At 35.7% G+C, this 21978-nt stretch overlaps 3 protein-coding genes across 4 annotated transcripts in view; 2 read left to right on the top strand and 1 right to left on the bottom strand.

Annotated features, from left to right (window-relative positions):
- LOC21408348 (plant intracellular Ras-group-related LRR protein 6) overlaps positions 1–12473 on the bottom strand; it is a 29967-nt gene extending 17494 nt beyond the window's left edge. The window contains exons 1-18 of one of the 2 annotated variants that reach the window (XM_024167307.1): positions 12241–12473; positions 12074–12137; positions 11821–11957; positions 11618–11704; positions 11168–11243; positions 10801–10875; positions 10618–10687; positions 10455–10532; positions 10288–10348; positions 10114–10192; positions 9657–9747; positions 9356–9416; positions 9207–9274; positions 8909–8979; positions 8523–8660; positions 7781–7885; positions 6651–6775; positions 5992–6088 (exon numbers count right to left, since the gene is read on the bottom strand). In XM_024167307.1, the coding sequence (XP_024023075.1) occupies positions 5992–6088; positions 6651–6775; positions 7781–7885; positions 8523–8660; positions 8909–8979; positions 9207–9274; positions 9356–9416; positions 9657–9747; positions 10114–10192; positions 10288–10348; positions 10455–10532; positions 10618–10687; positions 10801–10875; positions 11168–11243; positions 11618–11704; positions 11821–11957; positions 12074–12137; positions 12241–12305 (1548 nt within the window). In that variant the 5' untranslated portion in view covers positions 12306–12473. The remainder of the gene's footprint in view (positions 1–5991; positions 6089–6650; positions 6776–7780; positions 7886–8522; positions 8661–8908; positions 8980–9206; positions 9275–9355; positions 9417–9656; positions 9748–10113; positions 10193–10287; positions 10349–10454; positions 10533–10617; positions 10688–10800; positions 10876–11167; positions 11244–11617; positions 11705–11820; positions 11958–12073; positions 12138–12240) is intronic. The other variant, XM_024167308.1, reaches the window with a different exon arrangement.
- A 2326-nt stretch (positions 12474–14799) lies between these two features.
- LOC21408346 (pentatricopeptide repeat-containing protein At3g61360) lies at positions 14800–19130 on the top strand. Its single transcript, XM_010100698.2, is given in 3 exon segments — positions 14800–14867; positions 17733–18672; positions 18674–19130. Coding segments are annotated over 3 exon segments (1416 nt in total). The 3' UTR covers positions 19082–19130.
- Positions 19131–20553: 1423 nt separating this feature from the next.
- LOC21408344 (nuclear/nucleolar GTPase 2) overlaps positions 20554–21978 on the top strand; it is a 6977-nt gene continuing 5552 nt past the window's right edge. Inside the window, exons 1-4 of the mRNA XM_024167296.1 lie at positions 20554–20939; positions 21273–21406; positions 21526–21655; positions 21832–21971. Coding sequence (XP_024023064.1) covers positions 20708–20939; positions 21273–21406; positions 21526–21655; positions 21832–21971 — 636 coding nt within the window. The 5' untranslated portion in view covers positions 20554–20707. The remainder of the gene's footprint in view (positions 20940–21272; positions 21407–21525; positions 21656–21831; positions 21972–21978) is intronic.

The raw sequence follows: 21978 nt of genomic DNA, 5'->3' as shown, positions 1-21978 counted from the left end.
TCAAAGAAGGTAACATCCATTGTGACAAACATTATGTGAGATTTTATGTCATAGCACTTGTACCCCTTTTTGTTCGGAGCATATCCTACAAATATACATTTCCTGGCGCGAGGATCTAACTTTTCCCTATTTTGACTGTGAATATGAACAAATGCACTACACCCAAACACTCTCAGGGGTTATGTTGTCAACTTAGAGGTAGGAAATGTATTCTTGAAGACATTTAGAGGTGTTTGATAATTTAGAACTTTGGTAGGCATGCGATTTATTAGGTATGTTACAGTTAGGAGTACCTCTCCCCAAAGGTACTTACGAACACCATTAGTAAATAATAATGCTCTAGTGACTTCTAGGAGGTGTTTGTTTTTTCTTTCTGCTATCCCATTTTATTGGGGTGCATCTGAACATGAACTTTGATACATTATGCCCTTTTTTGAAAAATATCCCCCTAGGATTTCATTAAAGTATTCTCTACCATTATCACTCCTAAACACCTTTATTTTTTCTTGAAATTGTGTTTCAATCATTGCATAGAATACCTAAAAAATCTCTTTTACTTCGGACTTGTCCCTTAATAAATATACCCAAGTGAGTCGTGTGTGATCATCTATAAAGCTAACAAACTATTTTTTTCCATGCATTGTTGAGGCCCTAGATGGTCCCCAAACATCACTATGAATTAGCAGAAACGGTTTTGATGCTTGATATGGTCTAGGAGGAAAGAAAGAACGATGGTGCTTAGCTAGTTCACAGATCTCACATTTAAACGAAGATGGACTTTTATTTCTAAATAAAGCAGGTAGCAAATGTTTTAAGTAATAAAAACTTGGATGCCCTAATCTATAATGCCATAGCATAACATCATTAGAAACGGAAATAGAGTTTAAACAGGAACTTTGAACTTGGTGTCCTGAGTCAGTTCCGTCTTCAAGAAAATAGAGACCACTTTTTCTAGCACTACCAATCGTCCTCCCCGAGACCATGTCCTGAAACTCACACCAAGAGGAGTAAAAAATAACACGACAATTAAGGGAATTTGTTATCTGACTAATAGACACAAGGTTACAAGAGAGTTTAGGAACATGAAGTACATGCATGATTATAGAATTGGAAATTTTAACAGTCCATGTTCCAGCAATTACGGCGAAGGGACCACAGCAATTCTAATCTTTTTATTGCCTACACATGGGTTATAAGTTGAAAAAAATTGGGAGCAACCTGTTATGTGATCAGTGGCTCCAGAATCTATGATCCGGGAGCTGTTTTGTTTAGGGTTGACACTGAGAACGGATGAGATAAGATTACCTGTTTGGACAAAGGAACATTAAGGGGTTGACTAGTTTACTTGGAATTGTGAAGACTGAAAAAATTTGTGCAGTTGCTCCAATTGCTCCTTCGTGAAAGGCAGCCCTTCAGGAGTACTTTGCTGTCCCTAATCTTCACTGGTTGCCTGAGCCGAGAAGCCTCTGTTATCAGCATTCTTCTTCTTTTAATTCTGTGGGTTTCCATGAATCTTCCAGCAGTTGTCACGTGTATGCCAGTGCTTCTTGCAATGATCACACCAAGGCTTCTTTTTCCTGTCATTTTCCGATTCATTCCTCATTGACACAAGGGCAGAATTGTTAGTCACAGCAGTCATGGGTTTGTTATCTTCTTCAATTTTCAACATGACCTTCCTCCTAGTCTCCTATCTCCTAATTTCAAAAAAGGCCTCCCAAAGAGTTGGTAGAGGGTTTTTTCCGAGGATCCTAGACCTAATCTCATCAAAGACTCGATCCAAACCAACCAAAAACAAGTACACTGGATCACTCTCTTCTTTTTTCATGAATCTCACGCTATCAGTTGGGCAGTCCCACTCATCATTGTAACATTGATCTAAGTCTTGCCATAGGGAAACCATCTCATTATAATAAACTGTAACCTCACGCTCACTCTGTTTGGATTTCCACAACTTGGTTTTCAATTCAAAGATTTGTGAGGAATTTTCAAGATCAGAATAAGTCTCTCTAACCGTATCACATACATCTTTTGCAGTAGAAAGAAAAAGGTTGGGTTTACCTATGGTCAGTTCCATAGAGTTGATCAGCCAGACAGTGACTAAGGAGTTTTTTGATCTCCATGCTTTCAGTTTCGGATCTCCATCTCTAGGTTTCTTCACTTCTCCATTCAGATAACTGAGGTTCCCTCTTCCATCTATGGCCAACTTCAACGATTGTGCCCATTCTAGGTAGTTTTTCCCGTTCAATGTGTGGAGTCAATTGGAATGAAAAATGAGAGGAGTCTCCCCCTTGAGCCATGGTGGTTCGATCTGGTTCACCACGATTAGGGCCTTCTGCCCTAGATGATGCCGAGGATCTTCCTTCTTCTGTAATGGCAGTTTCAGCCATCAATTGAGGAGATTATTTTCGGCTCTGATACCATGTAGGTTCCAGGGCAGAAAAGAAAGTATTTCTCATTGATTATTTTATGTACAAGGGTTACAATATTTATAGGAAAACCATCCCACTGAATAAGGAAAGTAAATCCCTTGATTGAGGGAGATCCTTATCTTAAGGAATCTCTTTAAAAATTGAAAGAATAAACTATTTTCCTAATTTATCTCTATGCCCTTATTAACCGGATTGGTACATATCCGGTCCATGACTTTAGTCTACTTTCCTAATTTCTACAATACCTAAATCTCTTTATTTTAGTACCAAATTGATTTTGAATCATCAAGTGGAAATTGGGAAAGATATTACTCACATCGGATTTATTTTTGAGCAAAAAGATCCAGGTAACTCTAGTACAATCATCGATAAAGGACACAAACCAAAGTGAACCGGAGATATTTGGAGTAGTGGAAGGGCCCCAAATATCACTGTGGATTGCATAGAAAGGAGAAGAACATCTTTTATTACTAATAGGAAAGGAAACACGAGTGTGTTTTGCATACTCACAAATGTCACAATGAAATCCCCTAATATCTAATCCCCTAAATAAAGAAGGAAACATAATTTTTAAAATTGCAAAAGAAGGATGGCCAAGGCGGTAGTGGTGCAACCAAATGGGATCCCTTTTGGAGGAAGAAAAAAAATGAGGATGTTAGGCTCTTCCTAATCATATGTGAAAAATTCAACGTCTCAAGGTAATAGAGTCCATCCTTTTCCTCAGGACGTCCAATCTTCTTCCCCGAATCCTGATCCTGAAACTCACAGTAAGAAGGGTAAAAAGTAACATGGCAATGTAAGTCTTTTGTAAGCTTTTGAATAGACACATGGTTGGTGGACAGTTTTGGGACATGTAAAACATTTTTAGGATAAGACTAGGTGCGATATGGACATCCCCTACCCCGGCTACTGTGGTTGTGGTTCCATCGGCAATCGTAATTTTTCTATTACTTGGACACGGGGTGTAAGTTTTAAATTGGTTTGAGGCATGTGTCATATGATCCGTAGCTCCCGAGTCTAACATCCATGAATTCACAAACAATTTATCTGAAGCATTTAGTCCACAAGAGAATGAGTGCTTACCCGAGAGTGCCAAGGAGCAAGTGTTGGAGGATGGTTTCTCAAGGGTTCCCAGCAAGTTCCTCAATTTTTCTATCTCTTCATTATTCAACCCGCTATGGTCTTGAGTTTGAGCTTGATCTTGACTTACTTGGGTGGTCTTATATGCTTGGCCTTGTTGTCATTACTGCTGTCCTCCTTTATTTCCCCATTCACGGCTAGTTGTTGAAGGTTTTCCATGTAATTTCCAGCAATGCTCTCTTGTATGTCGTGGCTTTTTACAGTAGGTACACCAAAGATCTTCTCGATTTGCTCCCTTTTTATCCTCCGTTTTTCCAGGTTCAGCTTTTGGTGGTTGTTCCAAGATGAGACCCCATTGTTTGTTACTAAAGGTCGTGAGTGCAGATCCATCAACTACTTCAAGTTCAAGCATCACTCATCTTCGACTTTCCTCACTCCGGATTAAAGCTATTGCCTCTTCCAAGGACGGGATTTCCAACTTCCCTAGGATCTGGATTCGTATAAGATCAAATTCCGGGTTTAAACCTGCAAGAAAGTCATAAACTCGATCTCTTTCTATTAATCTTTTCACTGCCCCTGCACAGTCACTACACTTCAAGTCAATTACCCTGTAATAATCCAGTTCTTGCCACTGGTTTTGCAGAAAATTAGCGTATTCTGTTACAGTTTTACTTCCCTGTTTGGATGCCGCTGTTTTGATCTTAATCTCGTAAATCAAAGCCGCATCACGAACCTTAGAGTAGGTTCCATGTGCAGCATCCCAAATTGCCTTTGCGGTTGGCAGAAACATGAATGTGTCGCTGATTTCGGGTGTCATGGAATTCCACAACCAAGACATGATCATGGAATCCTCTTCATCCCAGGCTTCGAATCCAGCATCTCCTTCCTTCGGTCCAGTCCCAAGTAAGTGACTTAATTTTCCTTTTCCCTTTAGAAAAGTCCGAACCAATTAGGACCACTTCAGGTAGTTTCTGTAATTGAGTCTATGGGCTGTCTATATATTCTGGAAATTGCCTGAAGAACGCTGAATCTGTTCTTCCTCCGCTGTTGGGTTGCTTAAACCAAGGGAGTTGAAGAGGTTGTTTCTGACATCTCTGAATTTATTCGGATGTGTGATCACAAGAAAGAGGGAAATCCGCAAAATAGGAAACAGAAAAGAGGGTCCGCAACGAAAAGGCAAATTTAGGAAAAAAAATTGCAGAAGAAAACACTGTAATGGGAAAAAAGGGAATTGCGATGAAGGCAATTCAGAGAAATTTGAAAAAATCTATGAAGGCCGAGGAAAAAAAATCAGGGAAATTCGGCTATGAAGGCCGAGGAAAAGAAGGATTTATTTCTGGAATAAAAAAAAAAGCCCTATGGCTCTGATACCATGTGGAAAAGAATGAGGAAAAAATATTTTATTAATTCCAATAATTTACACAAGCCACTAAAGGGCTATATATATACACGAGTTAGATAAACTCATTGGAGAAAAGAACTTATCCCTAATTCTGTTGTTAGCCGATCACCTAGAATCTAGGAAATAGATAATCACATGATCCCTAGCCCTAGTTGGTCATAATCCTTAGGAGATAATGCTTGCTTCTAGAAGATAATGTTAAAGATAATGCGGCTATTTCCCACAGAATCATTGTAGAACTAAATCCCATCCTCTCAATAAATCAGAAAAAGAAGACACTCTTAAAGCCTTTAACTTGAGAGATCCAAAGCGCAACTCATAACTTGATTTTATCCCAAACTTCGTCTACATCGTCCTCTATGTCCTCAAAGACTATTGTTCTTTTCTAACCACAGAGTCCACGTGAGAGCAAGAGTAGCTACATTCCATAACCTCTTACAGCTTTTACTTCTACCAAACATTAGATCATTATTGAAAAGATCCACAACCCAGTAAGGCATAACTCAAGAAGATCCAAACTCCCCCAACAATCGGTACCAAATACTTAAAGAGAAGGGGCAACTGAGAATATAACCTAATTGTTTTATTAACTTAAAACCTAAGTGTTAATATGCTAAAGGACATGGGTTTTATTACCACCTAAGCCAAGGATTTTAGAGGAAATTTATATCCACTTCCCAAGAAAATATCCATATACCTGACAGAAGTAATAGGCACTACTGTGGTTGTGAGGAATACATTGTACAGAGTTTGTACATACTCTTTTGGAATAAAAAATTAAAAAGACAGTTTGTACATTATACAAAGTTTATAAATAAAAAGGAGCTAACATACACTATAAAAATTGTGATCCCTCCCCTTCCCATTCCTTACAGCTGAACCATTTTTCCAACTTATAGCTAACCAGTTACATTTGTTTTCCACCAATCTTTCACTGCTACTTTTTTCCTTCCTCCTCTGTGCACAAATCATACAACTACTACAGCTAAACCTTTTATCTCCTCCTGACAGAGGTTGATGCTTTCAAATTATTCTAAAGATTACATGCCATAGAGTAGCTTCTGAGTGAAAAACTGTTACCACTGGAATAGATTGAAGGGAATTTCGGCTCAGGTCAAGGATCCGCAGGTTCTGTAAGCTCAATATATCGGATGGTACTTCATGTAAGTGCATTTGTCTGTGAATTTAAATTGATATAAGATGTAAGATGAATGACATGGTGATGTAAACCAAGATAGACGAGATAAAATCTAGATAGAAAAGACAACCAAGAAGAGAAATAGAACTGCTAGAGACAGAAATAGAACCAAAGAAGAGAAAATAGAGGATTTAAGAGACGAACAAGAACTCAAGGAGAAGAACAAGAACTCAAGATGAAGAAAACTAAAAATGTCAAAATTCATTCATCAATCAACTCTGAATTAAAATTACAACCACTAAGCTATTTATAGAGAAATTAAAATAATAAGATAAACTTCACTAAATTCTAAATAATCCTTAGAGATACCATAATCCTTAATGCAAAATTATATACTAAAATTAAAACACATCCTAATAGATAACTATGCAATTCAAATTCGTAATATGCTAATCTTGCTCTTCATCATATGGGCCTTAAAATAAAAAATGAATAAATTAAATAAGATACGGTATTTACAACGACAAATACATGAAGAGAAATGAACACGCTTCCTGTATGTTTGCTATGCACATGTAGGACGTGACTTTTTGTTGACTACCTGAGATAAAGCTCCTGTAAATGAGGTAGGCTAGAAAATGCTGGTTGCTCTGGTAGTGAAGCTGCATTACAACTTAGATCCAGAACCTGAAGCATAGGCACTGCTTTAAATCCATTTGATGGAATCTACAGGTCGAGAAAATAAGAAGGCGAATCAGATTGCACAACCAATTGGAAGCATAGAGCATAAAAATATAAAACAACATGCAAAAGAGTATATGCTCATTAGCATGGGCTTCACCTCTCATTCACCATAAGTTTCTTCTTTCTCAAGATAAAGAATCCAGAAAGTCATAACCAGAAGCAAGCTATTCAAACTTTCTCATTGAAAAATAATTTTTCTAATTGTAAGAAAAAGTCTTCTTCACATGACAAATAAACGTAGGTCGGCAAGAGACAAATAATTCATCTCTTTGAATTCAGTCATCATATTAGGTTACACACGTTATACATCTAGGGGTCTAATCTGATGCCGTTATTATCTTGAGAAAAGATATTTGAAAAAGACAACAGGTAGGCATTTAGAACATTTAGATGAAAATTTAATTAGTCAGAGAAACTGAATTAATGACTGATAGAATCAGATGACAAGTTTGACCAACCACAACACTCCTGATGCTATCTATAGAGGTTATGTAAAAGAAAACAAGCAGAAGCTTGTTTCAACGTACGTATACACACACACACACACACACACACAGAAGCACTTGTGCGCGCACACATACAAAGTAGGACCAAGGTAAAAGAGATAGAAGTACAGAACCAAGAAGAGAACTTTCAAAGCCCCTTGTTAAAGACAAGAAGCTTAACAAGATATCATTGATAAGTTTGAAAAAAGTGTGTGCTCTGATCTTCCAGTGCTTTTTGGAACTGGAATCAATATCTATTTATTCTCCCATATTGAAACAATCCAACGAAAGAGACATGGTATCAAAGTCAAGACAAATCCAAATGAATTAAGAACTCTATGAATCTTGTCAAAAAGAAATTCAAGAACTTCTTTCACAATACCTATTAGTAGTATCTAGTGAAGCTCCATTTCAAAACAAAGTGCCTATGAAAGTGGGAGATAAACCTTGTCAAAGAATCTAAGCTCTTATATACACACACAGAAATCACATAAAGCTTTACCTGCTTAAGGGGATTACTGTCCAGCTTCAAACAGACTAGATTAGGAAGTGACTTAAAGATTGAACCGGGCCATTCTTTGAACTGGTTTCTGGATAAAACCAAAGTCTGCAACATGTGGATAAAAGTTAGAGCCAACTGAGCAACTTTTTATTTTTAAATTATCTACTCCAGCAGTTCACAGTGATAGCTTTTTAACTTGGCCAAGCCAAGCCTATTATATCCAGGCAAAATGAAACCAAATTCTCCTTTATATAGAAATACATATCTTTAAGAGCCAACTTACTGATATCAGGATGCTGCTCACAGCTCAGGAGAGCTGCCCCAGACTCATGGCGAAATCAATATAGAAATGATGAAAACATTGAATGATTCTGAAAGAGACAGGTGGGAAAAGGTACAAGTTCCTTCGGCTTTTTTAACCACTTTTAAACCTAGCTTCTAAGCAGGCAGGATAACTAATGTGGAACCAAGAGAGAAGAGAGAAAGAAAGAGAAAGGAAGGCAAGGAAAAGAGAAACGGAGAGAGATGAGAAATAGAAGAGAAATTTAGGAAGAATAGAGAACACTAGAGAGAAAATCTCTGTACTAAACAATTAATAACCATCACATAATCACAACATAATACATAATCATCAAATAAAATTGAATAAATCCTAAAATAATCCTCATAAATAAAACACATACTTTAGTTCCTAATTATTTACATCTTGTTGCTCACCAATAATTAGTTCAAATAAATTTACCTGGAGGGACGTGCACGAGGAAAGTTCAACTGGTAGCTCTTGAATGGAATTCCTTGATAGATCAACTTTTATGATCTCACCTGATTCCCATACTTTTGCTGGGACAGCACTCAAATCCAACCCTTCCAATGAAAGTTCCTGAAAGCAAAACCCCCAAGAAAGGTGCACATCTCCAATCAAAAAACAATGACGAAAACAAGAAGGGTGAATCCTACTCATAAATCACATGTAGAGGATGAATCAGATCATATGTACTAATGGGATAGTAATTTCTAGGAGGAAGAGAGAGAGAGAAGGGAAAGGTTAACAGCATAACTGTGTGAGAAACCAAACAAATATCATAAGCTCATCTTGTTCAGAAAAAAGAATGTTGTGATAACCTATACCTTTGAAGTAATAGACAACCGAGATGCCATCGCTATTACATCATCTTTTGTTGTAGTTGTAGCTTCAGATTCTGCATGAGAATCACAAACTTTATTACTTAAAACAGAAGTTGGATTCAGATTTGTAAATCACGAAACCATGGTAATGGATTTTTTGAGAGGAAGGAAGGAAAGGAAACCACGGCAATGGATTGAAATATAGGATTGTCATAAGAATAGAGAAAGACCAACAGAGTTAGCATATGCATCAAGTGTAGCAAAATGCTCATGCTCATGCTCACGCATGAGAAGCACAAACCTTGACTTTGTGGAAGTCTACTTCGAAGATACTTCAATAAAGCTTGTGTAGGTCCAGAAACCAATGAGCTGGAAATAAAATATCAGCTGGATAGAGGATTCATTGACAGAAGCATTAAACACACAAAGGGCCGAGAAAATGCCTCACACCTTCGAAGAGTTCGTAAAGGATTTCCAGTAAGCAAAAGTTTTCGCAGGATAGTCATCTTCCCTAGACAAAGAACAAAAGGAAATAATATCTCAGAATATACAAGTAAATTATGGATTTTTTTTCAAAAAGTAGTAAACAAACCAAAATAAAGTTCTTGTTTCATAACTTTTAATTTAATTTAATTCAACTTAAAAGACAAAGGTTTTTTGAGCAAATTGAGCCGTGAGCCATGTGAGAACTACGATTCCCACAAAGTATAGCAGTTCTAAATCTCTTACAAGTAGAATAAGCTAACGTTACCCAGTTCTGGGGGCAATCCACTCAATGAATTGTTAGAGAGATCCAAGACCGAGAGACGCAATTTGCATGCCTCCACTGGGTACTCTTTCAACTGCATCACATATTTTAGCAGACACTTATAATTCAGTTAGCCACATCTAGGTTACACAGTGCCTTAATGAAGTTGACCATCATCATCATGTTTTATCATCAAAAGTTTGTCATCAAATTAAATCTGTTGACACTTCATTATTTGGATTCATTTCTTTTTTGTTGTTATGCATCCTGTTCTCACAACAACAGGGGAAGAAAAGAATGATGTCTGACCAGGATTCACTTGGAATCCATATGCACTCAACATAATAAAGCATGTACAGGAAAGTTCTCAATACTTTTGTCTCAATAAACGAGCTATTCTCCCAAATAACTTTACACTACAGATTAGATAGAAAGTTCATTTATACTAACTTTTAGCTACCTGGTTTGAGTGAAGATCTAATGTCCCTAAATGAGAAAGCGCCCCCATCTCTGCTGGTAAAGTAGCAAGTGCATTGCTCCTAAAATTTGATGGTGCAATTGGACAACAATATAAAAAGCTTCAAAAGTTTAAAGAAAAACAATAAGTAAAATATGCTTGTTTAAGTGTGGTTACCCCATGTAAAACTCCGCAAGAGAACCACACCCCATTATTGATGGTGGAACAGCTGAAATTCCTGCATACCTTGTAGAATTAGGCAACTAACAAGGACAAGTGTAAAAATGGGTTCACAAGATCTCAAAATAGGGATATTAACGTAATTCAATTATGATTTAACTCACTGTTCTGATGGAGGTCAAGACGAATGAGATGTGAAAGGCTTCCAATGTTATCTGGTATACTGCTGAGCAAATTTTTTGCTGCACAAGTTACGTAAAAACTATTATGAACGTGTAAATATAAAAGAAAGAATTATCACTCAGTTGTAAAACTTTGGGCAATTACATGCATTGAGCTCCGTAAGCATATTCCATGACGCAATCAAAGTCTCAGACAGCACTGTTAGCTTGTTTCCCTAGCACGGATAGATGATAGAAACTTATTTGCAGTACAACAACTACCATAATTTTTCAATATATAAACAAGCCAACCAGCAAAGTAGGCGCCAGGGGTACTAATATTACTTACCTCTACATCCAGTTTCATCATTTTTGAACAGTTCGCCATATCTTCTGGAAAGCTAGTGATACTATTGTTTGATACCTGAAAAAGAGTTCCAAAAGGCAGCTTTTCTTCGAGATCATATGTGGAGATAAACTAAGAGAAAACTTTTGAAATTGGAAAGAAGTAGATTTATAAGATCACAAAGTCACTGACAGTGAAGGTCAAGCTCCTCTATTATTGCAAAGCCTAAAGATACAACTAGCCAACTTAATTCCACCAGTATATCACTCCTTAAAACGAAGACCCAAAATAAGAATACATACATTCTTACAGCAGGAAGACCGATTACATGGCTCAATCATACATTTATATTAGCAAACCAAAAAATTACCTTAAATTCTGATAAACATGTACATCTTCCAAGTGAGCTAGGGAGTTTCTTAAGCTGATTATTTGAACAATCAAATCTGGAAACATCGCATATATGAAATGCATCACATTAACTACGTAAACTTATACCATAAACTTACTCTTAAATTCGACAAAGAAGCAATTTTGCAATAAACTTGGTTGGAACAAAAATGAAAAAGTACATATATTATAGCCCACCTCAACCAGTTTTCACTATATGTCAAATAGCAAGGTATAACAAAATCAAGGCGCTACATTTTACAAGGGTGGTAAGTGACGGCTTGCAAATTTCAAAAGACATGGCCGTTTCCATGTCTATCGAACACAAAATATCAGATAAAAGTAAAGCTACTTCTATTTCTATAAAAACAAAGTAACTAACAAAGAATAAATAGATAAAGGAAAAGCAACGATAAAAAGAAGTTCGTACTTGACAAGAGAAGTTGCAGAACCAATTTCCTCGGGTAAGTGTTGAATTGAATTGAAGGAAACATCCAATGATTTCAGCATGGGAAGCCTATTCACAATCCAATTCAAGAAATTAGAAAACAAAATCATCCAGTCTAGGAATTCATGAGAAAGGCAATCAAACTATAAGAAAATTTTAAAAAAAAAAATTTTAAAAAAACTTACTCTCCTATTGCAGATGGAAGCACCGTGAGCTTGTTATGGCTGACATTAAATACAGTAAGTTGAGCTAAATTTCTCAAATCTTCTTTCAAAACTTCAATATCGTTATGAGCAAGAATGAGCTTCTGTAGCTCCACAGCCTAAAATCAAAAGAGATTAAATACGAACTGACATTCTGAATATTCACATTCGTAATTCATCCCAACCAAAAAAAGAAAGAAAAAAAAACAGAAGGCGAAGATTTTTATCGAATTACCTCCCACCATTTCTCGTCGTCACCAACTGCGTCTAAGCTCCGATAGACCTCGTTCGGAACATCTCTAAAAAATTCAAAACACAAATAATGGCGTCAAAAAACCGTAAATCTCTTGGCTGGCGAAATGTTGGACGGTTTTTGGAGATGAAGCGGAGGAGAAAACTTGCCTGAGAGAGCGATTCGAGAGGTTGAGAGAACCAGAGGCTCTCGCGGCTTTGAGAAGACGATCCATGGGATCAAGCTTGTAACTTTCGACGAAAATGAGGTTTTGATTTTCAGATCTGTGCTTCAATGGAGTGTGGATTGGAGTTTTAACATGGACGACTGACTTGTTCAAGATGAGCAGTTAGACATTTTTCTCCGCAGGTGATACGGTATCATTTTTTTTTTCTCTGTAAGATTGGTGTTATTTGGTCTCTAATTTTTTTTTTCTGGAAAACACTATTAAGTGACAAATTAATTAATCCCACGTCTTTCAATTTTGATAAATTCGTCCCTAAACTCTCATGTCCCGTTTGGTATTGTTTTAGAGGCTGTTTCAACTTTTCTCAAAAAGATACGAGTTGTTATGGTGCATTTAATTGGTGTATTCGTGTTATAATTTAAATCAAAATTTGTGGTTCGTTACAGTATTTTTTTCATAAAAAAATACACGTAAATAAAAAATCATTCTGATTTATGATTCTAAATCTATGAACCAAAGGCTCACTTAGTGTTTGATAAATTCTATTTTTATCTAACAGTTTTTAAAAATTACTATCAAATCAGAATTTGAGAAACAAGTTTGTTGTTTTTGTACAATTATTCTATTATCACGGTTTAAATTTACTTAAATAACTTTTATAATAAATTTAATTCTTTATTTACTTATTTTATTTTTCATATTAAATTAAATATATATTTTTTAAAAATATCATTTAAAAATTGAACATATTTCATAATCATACTATGTTAAATTTACTCAAATATTTTTTACGCTTATCAAAATGTTTAAAAATAATAATAATAAATATTAAATTTAACCATTTATATTTTAGAAATATTTTAAAACGATAAATTAAAATAAGTTTTTAGTATTTTGGTGGAAAAATATTATGAATATTGATCTAAAAAATAAAAATGAAACTAATTATAAATATGTGTTCTAAAATATGTCTATTTTAATTATTATACATTTTCACAGTAATTTTATACATAATTTACTAAATACTTAAATTTTTACTTTTGGTATTCACAACAGTTTTTAGAAACATTTACCAAACACCTAAATATTTTTTTGTCAAAACAACTTTTCCCTAATAGCACAACAACAACAACAACAAATTTTTGAAAAAAATGAAGAATTTACTCTTAAAATGCATGAATCTGAACATTTACCCCTTATTCTTGATAAATACTATTTTGTTAATGAATATTTTACTAGTAAATATAATATTTATTTCAATTGTTTTAAAAAAATATATTATTTATTTCAATAACATTAAAAAATATGCTATTGTCTGTTTATCTTTTAAAATTTTATTATAGAAAGATTTTACAATTTTACTTACTTTTTCTTTATTTTTTGTTTTTCTATCCCTCATCTAAAACTCTAAATCAGCCTATAAATAAAAAAGCTATTAACTTTTATTTAAACTTCTTACATTAAAAGAAAAATGCGTGTCTATTGTAGGCTAAGTCAAAATTCCTCACCCGTAAGGTACAATCTATTAGATCTTAACGAGGGTCTACATAGTCTATTCAACACCAAATTATAGCTTAAAATGAAAATATTAAAAAAAACCCCATTATATTTCAAAAAGTTAAAAAAATAAAAACAATAATAATATTAAACCTATTTCAACATTACTAAGGCCTCGTTCATTTCACCGATTCAAATTTTCAGTTACAGATTTTTACAGTTAAAAATTTTCATAAAATATCACATCTAACTTTTTTTTACTACAATTAAAAGCTCTCAGAAAATGTCACATCTTAACTCAAATTGAAAACTCAAATCCACGAAACAAACAAGGCCTAAAATTATATCAATCTATTAAAAAAATATCAAAACTAAGATCAAAACTAAGATCAAAACTAATTTCACAAATTGAATATCAAACTAATTTAACTTCCAATTATTTAAAAACACAAGTTAAGTTCAAAAGAAAAAAGGAAAAAGAACTAATTTTACAAAAGATAACCCAACACCTCATGCTTGACTCCTCCACATATGGTCGCTGGTCGCCGCGCATGTCTCACGCTCCACCATGTTTGATCTTCAATGACGACACCGCCTATGTCACCACGATCAAACATGACGACAATCAAAACACCGCAACTATCTCGACGAATCTCAACCAGAATAAAGGGGTTGCTCTTTTGGAGTATAACTTGAGTGTAGTTTTTGAGTTGAATTTGAGTTATAACTTGAGTTGAAGTTAGAACTTGAATAAAGTTGAGTAAAATTGAATAAAGTTGAAACTTAAAAGAACGTAAACTTGAATAAAGTTGAAACTTGAGTTGTCTTTTTTTGAGTTTTATGGACAAAAGAACATGCCCTTTGTTACTCACCCGCGCAAAGTCGCGACTCGTGACAAACTTTGACCACTTGCGCCCTACTAATCTGCCATATCTTTGCCACAACACCGGTGTTGATTGACTCATCATTGTCTTCGCTTCAACGCCTTGCCTCAATCAACTCCGTCGAAACTCCGTCCGCGAGATAAGGGAAAACTTCATCTGTAATGGTTGCAATGAGGGGGCAGAGGGAGATCGTGTCGTTGGGGGGCAAAGTTTGTCGTCAAGAGGTGAGGTCTGTCGCCTGCGTGGGTGGAGCTTCGTTAAAGGGTGGCCGGCGGCTATAGGGAAGCACATCAAATCTTGTGGATTAATTTAGGGGTTTGGACTTGTTTTAAATTCGAAAGTCTTGAGATTTATTTTAGGTAAAAATTAGTTTTTTTCCAACGAAAAGAAATTAGATGTAGGAGGACTTATTATAATTCAACACTCCTTTATGTTTTGAGCCGTCAAATTTTATGGGTTGTTTGGTTGAGGGATTCGTACCCCGATTCGAATTATAGTTCATAGTTCGTTACAGTATTTTCTCTGACAAAAAATACACGTAAATCAAAAATAGTTCTAATCTCATGGTTCTAATCTATGAACCAAACGTCTCATTAATGTAATAATTGTGAATAAAATGCCACTAACATTTCGGGCTCCATACCATAAACTTCTCCTTAAAGAAAAAAAAAAAGAGATCGGTTTGCAATTTAAAGGACACGTTTGGAACTCGTTCTAAAATTATTTTATTTTTTGTATGAAAATGAAAACGTTTTCAATCTCAGATAGAAATCATTTTTGAAAATGCATTTGGTAGTTTTATCAAAAGATTATTTTCAGTATAAAAAACCCCATTAATGTCTCTCTCTCTGCTCGAGAGAGGAGAAAACGAAAATAAAAAATGTTTCATTTCTCTCTCATTTTACACTAAACTAAAAATCGTTTTCATTTTTCTTTTTCGTCTTTATTGCGCTAAACGCCGTTTTTAAAACGTCATTATTTTTTCTTTCTTGAAAAATGTGAAAAATAAAAACGGGATTAATTCCAAACACGACAAAAGTTTCTGAAGAGTCATTTTGTTAATAAAGCATTTCATTTATGTCATTTTAGATTTTTAACGAATACCTCCAAACTTTTTTTTTTGGCTATTTTGCATGCACACATCTTCAATTTTGCCAGTTTGGCAATTTAGTTTCAAGAGTAATTATTGTGGCTAAAATTTAGCATTGACATATTAATTCAGTCTCTTAGTTTTGTAAAGTAATTGCGCCTTCTTATTCCAATTATTACTATGGTTAAAAAGAAATGATGTTATAGCGTACTGAAAGTATTCAGCATCACTCATTAATATAAAATGGGTCCCACAACATAGTGTTTATAAGTAGGGTCCATGTTCTATCAGTGAAAATGCTTAACATGTACCGGTTATTCCTCCAATCATTTTTCATTAAAAATACCTTGAATAATTGGGGTTGAACTCACCTGTATCCACTAGAAGAACCAACGTCCCACCTACCGGCCAGTGCCAAGGACCCCGCCCTTTTGAGTTTAAAATTAAGTGGAATCCCGTGGCCTGTGTTAGCCAGGCAAACAAGCATATGGTTTTGTGGTGGGATATGAATGACCTCCTTATCCACAGCATTTTTGGAGTATGAAATATTTACTGTATCCCACAAGTCACTTCCAATGTAAAGATCAAAACTTGGAGGCATATCTTGTCTATCATAATCGCCGTACAAGAACCCTGCTCGCATCAAATATTTGGTACCTTCTAAAACATCCTTAATTTTGTAGCAATTCCTGTTTCCCTCAGGAAAGCTCCTAAGAGAGACTGCCGTTGGTATTCACCTTTGTATTTTTCTAAAATCATCTTGCTTTCACCGGTGTCAACGAATGTCCCGTCGGAAACGAAGTTTAATCCTGTAACCTTCTCAGTATAGCTTGTAACATCAGGTTGCACGCCACAATCTATGCTGATAAATCCTGAGCCATTTAGACATGTACATGTAATCAAATTATAAATAAACCTTATCTAACTAACTCTTAAAAAAAGCCTAAAAGCGGTTTTAATTGATAGATGTATTACTGTTGCCAAATTTAACAATATGATTGATATTATAGGGATATGCTAAGACTTACTGTGCACATGAAGGTTCTAGATAAATTAGTTGCGTGATCGATATTAGAATTATGGCTGATATTTATAGGCGGAATACCTAATTGAAATGTGTTACATTTCACCAATTTGAGTTTTGCTATCGTAAAAAGCTCTCAGAAACAGTCACATCTAACTTTTTTGCTATAGTAAAAAGCTCACACATAAAATCACATATCAACTCGAATTAGCGAACTCTTCTTTTGGCTGTTGTAGTTCATTTTGGTTTATTTATTGCTCAACCCTTTAAGTTTTGTACATTTCACCTGCCTTTGGTTGCTTGGTATTTTCTGCTTAAGGCAGTGTTTGTGGCGTTGCAGGTACAATTATTGATTATTACCTATACTGTTTTAATCTCTGTTGTTCATGTTGAATCCTTTCACTACCTTTTTCTTTGTGTTATATTCATAAATAGTAATGACATATGCACTTTTTTTAGTACTTCTTTTATACACTTACCTATAAATGTAAAAACATATATATAATGTGGCAATGATGGTTATGGGTGATTTTAATGTATTGAATTTTATATAATCTATCCAAGAGTTGCCGTCACTAACTTCATTCCATTTAAGCTGTGATGTTCTTCATTGATCCCTACTAAAACTATTTAATCAACGTCATTTACTACAAACTTGGCATCTTCTCTTTTTTTTTTTTTTTTGCCCATGAATTACAAACCTCTTAATATTGTTCATTTACTCACAGAACATTACCTATTGTTCACCCCGGGGTCTCCCGGGGGTGCCCCGGGGATACCCAGGGTGTCCCGGGGGTGCCCCGGGAGTGCCCCGGGGGTCTCTAGGGGGTCTCCTGGGGGCGCTTTGAGGGTGTCCCGGGGATCTCCAGGGGGTGTCCCGGAGGTGCCCTGGGGGTGTCTCGGGGGTGACCCGGGGGTGCCCTGGGGTCCCCCGGGGTGCCCTGGGGGTGCTCCGGCGGTACCCCGGGTGCGCCGTGGAGCCCTCCGGGGGTGCCCCTTCTCCACCATATCCCGCTAGCTGTCCTTTCCAACACTTTTGTGGAGAATGTTCTTGGTCGCCTCTTTGCAGCCCATTCCAATGGCCTTAAAGCCCTTGAGTTCTTCGAATTTTCCCTCCGCCATTCACAGTTCAGTCCGAGCGCAGATGCCTTTGAGAAGACATTGCACATCCTTGTACGAATGCGTTATTTTGAAAAAGCTTGGGAGTTGATGGCAAAAATTGGAAGAGAACACCCTTGTTGCCTTACGCTAAAGTCAATGAGCATCATGTTGTCAAAGATTGCAAAGTTCCAGTCTTATGAAGACACCCTTGCAGCTTTCGAAAAGATGGAGAATGACGTTTTTGTTGGGAAAAAAATTGGTACAGATGAGTTTAATATTCTTCTTCGACCTTTTTGCACGCAGAGGCAGATGAAGGAAGCGCGCTCTGTGTTCCGAAAGATGTACTCCAGGTTTTCCCCTGTCAAAAAGAGCATGAATATATTGCTCTTGGGTTTCAAGGAGTCGGGAGATATTACGGCTGCAGAATTGTTCTATCATGAGATGGTCGCTAGAGGTTTTAGGCCAAATGTTGTGACTTATAACATCAGAATTGATGCTTACTGTAAGGCAGGATGCCTTGGCGATGGTCTGAGACTTCTTGAAGAAATGGAACAGGCCAATTTCTCTCTGACTTTAGAAACAATCACTACTTTGATACATGGAGCTGGAATTTCTCGAAATCTAATCAAGGCGCAGCAATTATTTCAGGAGATCCCTTTCAGAAACTTACATCCTGATACTGGGGTTTATAATGCCTTGATGAGTTCGCTTATTAGATGTAAGGATTTGAAGTCTGCAGTTGCGTTAATGGATGAAATGGAGGAGATACATATTGACCATGATTATATGACCTATCACATCATGTTCTCTGGAATGATAAAAAAAAATGGACTTCGAGGGTGTATCTCACCTATTTGACAAAATGGTTCAAAACAATTTTGTTCCTAAAACACGAACTGTGGTTGTGCTAATGAAGCTTTTTTGTGCAAATTCTCGTGTTGATTTGGGTTTGCATTTATGGGAGTATTTGATGGGGAAAGGATATTGTCCTCATGGTCATGCGTTGGAGCTTTTGTTGACAGGACTGTGCTCTAGAGGTTTCGTGAAAGAAGCTTTTGAGTGCTCAAAACAAGTGCTGGAGAGAGGGAGGCATTTAAGTGAAGCAGCATTTCGATTGATAGAGAGGCGTCTATTACAAGAAGGAGAGAAGGATCAGTTGAGGAAGCTTAATCAGATGATTGATAAATTACGTACCCATTTGCCTCCAATAACAGAGAAAATGCTATAAGTATCCTGGCTGCTCCGACAAAGTAATGGCTCCATTTTTAAGCACGTAATTTTGATTCCATTGTAATCACCGAAAAAAAGGTTTGATTTCATTGTATTTGAATTCATTTAAAATTTTGCAAGTGTATATAAGAAAATTAGAATACAAATTTGACTCTTTATTTTGTTGGGTCTGATTTTGATTAAATTGGGCATCGATGGAAGCATTAATTGGAATTTTACCTTTACCAAGTTCACTTATAGATGGGGATCATGTTAAAATACGATTATTTGGGATTGATTTCCTCGATTGGGGAATTGATTTGGTTGATTGGAATTAATTTTTAAACATGGCAATTCTGAATTCACCATTTAAATTTTAAAATTTGTTATAATATTGGTCAAATTGAGAACGAATTTAAAAATTTAAATGATTCTTCTACGTGGGTATTTAATAAGAATAATTAATATCTTTTTACATCAAATTGATCCTCATATACGCATTACAAGTGATGAGTTTTTTAAAATTAAGAGTTAACCGTTTTGGGAGAAAATAGGGGATCCCCTAATTTCAAAAAAAATTTCATTCATGATGTGTATAAATGGTTTAATTCGTTGCAAAAAGACCAAAATTATCCTTTTTAAATACTTACGTGAAAGATATCATCTAAATTTTTAACTTCGTTTTCAATTTGACATAATCAATTTTAAAGTTTAAAAGGTAAATTGCAAGAAAAAAGTTAAAAGACCAATTTATCAAATTCGTGAAGTTGATGGGGTATCCATGCAAAAAAGCCTTTTTTTTTTGTTGATGAACCTCCAAACAATTTTTTTTCCTTGAGAGACAATTTTATGTTTAAAAAAACTAAAAGGATTAATTACAAAAACTCCTCATGAACTATACCCCTTATAACACGTTACCTTTCAATCTTTGATATGTAACATCTGTTTTTCTTGAACAATAAAAGGTTAATAAAATAGCCCCCTTCATAAGGTTTTTTAAGGAAGATTGACGTGTAATTTATTATTTTGAGGTATTTTAATAGTTTTATGATTTAAAATTTAGTTTGAATTAAAAAATAATTTAAATTTAAATTTTTAATTATGATACATGTATTATTGATTGAATGTAAGTAAAAAATTTAAATTTTTGATAGAACAAAACAATTTATGAAGTTTTTTTTGAATATTTAAATTAGTTTATTAAAATGTCCTTAAAATAGTAAATTAAATGTCAATTTCAATTAAAGCTCTAATAGAGGGGTTTTTTTGTTAAAATTTTATTATTAAGAGAGAACATATGTTACGTTTTAAAAATGAAGAACAAATGTCATAGAGAGTATAATTCTAATGAAATTTTTGTAATTAATCCAAACTAAAAATGAATTTAATAAAACCTTCGTGATACCCAAAGTATCCTCACACAACTTGTAAAATTCCCACACTTATCCTTCCTAATCCTATGATAAAGAAAGCATTTCTCTCTTCCTTTCTTCTTTCTTTTTCGCCCTCGCGCCGCCGCCTCGGTCCCCATCCACCGACTCTGCGCAACTCTCCCACGCCGACGCCGTGAGATTTCCCGAGTTGTTTTCCTGCACTTTCTCTGCAACCAAACAAGTTGCGAGATAGTTTCTTTGAGCTTGCAAAGATGACGAAGAAGAAAGAGAAGAAGGTGAACATCTCCGGGAAGCCGAAGCACTCTTTGGACGCGAACCGGTCGGATTCGAAGAAAAATGATTCTCGCAGCGCCGCCACGGTTCGCCGGCTCAAGATGTACAAGACGAGGCCTAAGCGTGACAGTCAAGGCAAGATTTTGTCCAACGAGTTTCAGTCCAAGGAGTTGCCCGACACGCGAATCCAACCCGATCGCCGCTGGTTCGGTACGAACAATATATACGTACATAAAAAAATATATATATATATATGTCTATATAGATTGATTATGATGTTGACTTATCAGTGGTAATAGAGCTTAAAAATGAGTACTGTTTGGTTACTTCTAGAAGTACTTGGTTTAGACTGTTGAAGAGCTGATTAAGTTGCGATTATGTGCATTTCCTTTCGATTATGATGTTGTAGAAGAGATGGTGTTAAGGAACAAGAGAAAAATTGAGGAATTGTGGAACCTTTTTGGTTAGGAAGATAATTATTCATAGTATTAGGGCTTTTGTTTGAGTTAAGTCAATGGTATTTTTGGTGGGCTGAGTTTGTAGGTAATACTCGGGTTGTGAACCAAAAGGAACTCGAATTTTTCCGTGAAGAGCTGCAAAGCCGAATGTCGAATAACTACAATGTTATTTTGAAGGAGAGGAAACTGCCTTTGTCCCTCTTGAATGATCACCAGAAGGTAATATGAATTCACCAATGCCGTTATGAGCTCAAATATTAGTTACAATGCATTTTCTGTGGTGACATTCTTATTCTTATGTTGTATCATACTAAACTGTGCTCTTAATAAATGTGAAGCAAGCCAGAGTTCATCTCCTTGATAGAGAGCCCTTTGAGGATGCTTTTGGACCCAAGACAAAGAGGAAGCGTCCGAAGCTCTTGGCAGCAGATTATGATTCTTTGGTTAAGAAAGCTGGGGGTTCCCAGGGTAATTATTTTCATAGCATACTTTTTACTCTTCGCATTTCCAGGGAGTTTATCCAATATAATATTTAGCCTGTTGCTTGCATGGATGGATATGTTTGGGAAACTTGAATGTATACGCCTTAAAAAATTGAACCCTTTGTTACAAGTGTCCCACAAAACCATTTTGGTAATCTGTAGATGCATTCGAGCAGAAGTATTCTGCTGATCCGTCTGCAGAAGGAAGTGAAGAGGATGGATTCAGAGACCTGGTTCGGCATACAATGTTCGAGAAGGGTCAAAGTAAACGTATTTGGGGTGAGCTTTACAAAGTAATAGACTCTTCCG

Source organism: Morus notabilis, unplaced genomic scaffold, assembly GCF_000414095.1.
Source record: "Morus notabilis unplaced genomic scaffold, ASM41409v2 Scaffold100, whole genome shotgun sequence".
In the NCBI taxonomy this organism is placed as follows: Eukaryota; Viridiplantae; Streptophyta; class Magnoliopsida; order Rosales; family Moraceae; genus Morus; species Morus notabilis.
The sequence above is the reverse complement of the archived record's forward strand: the minus strand, read 5'-3'. Positions and strand labels throughout refer to the sequence as shown.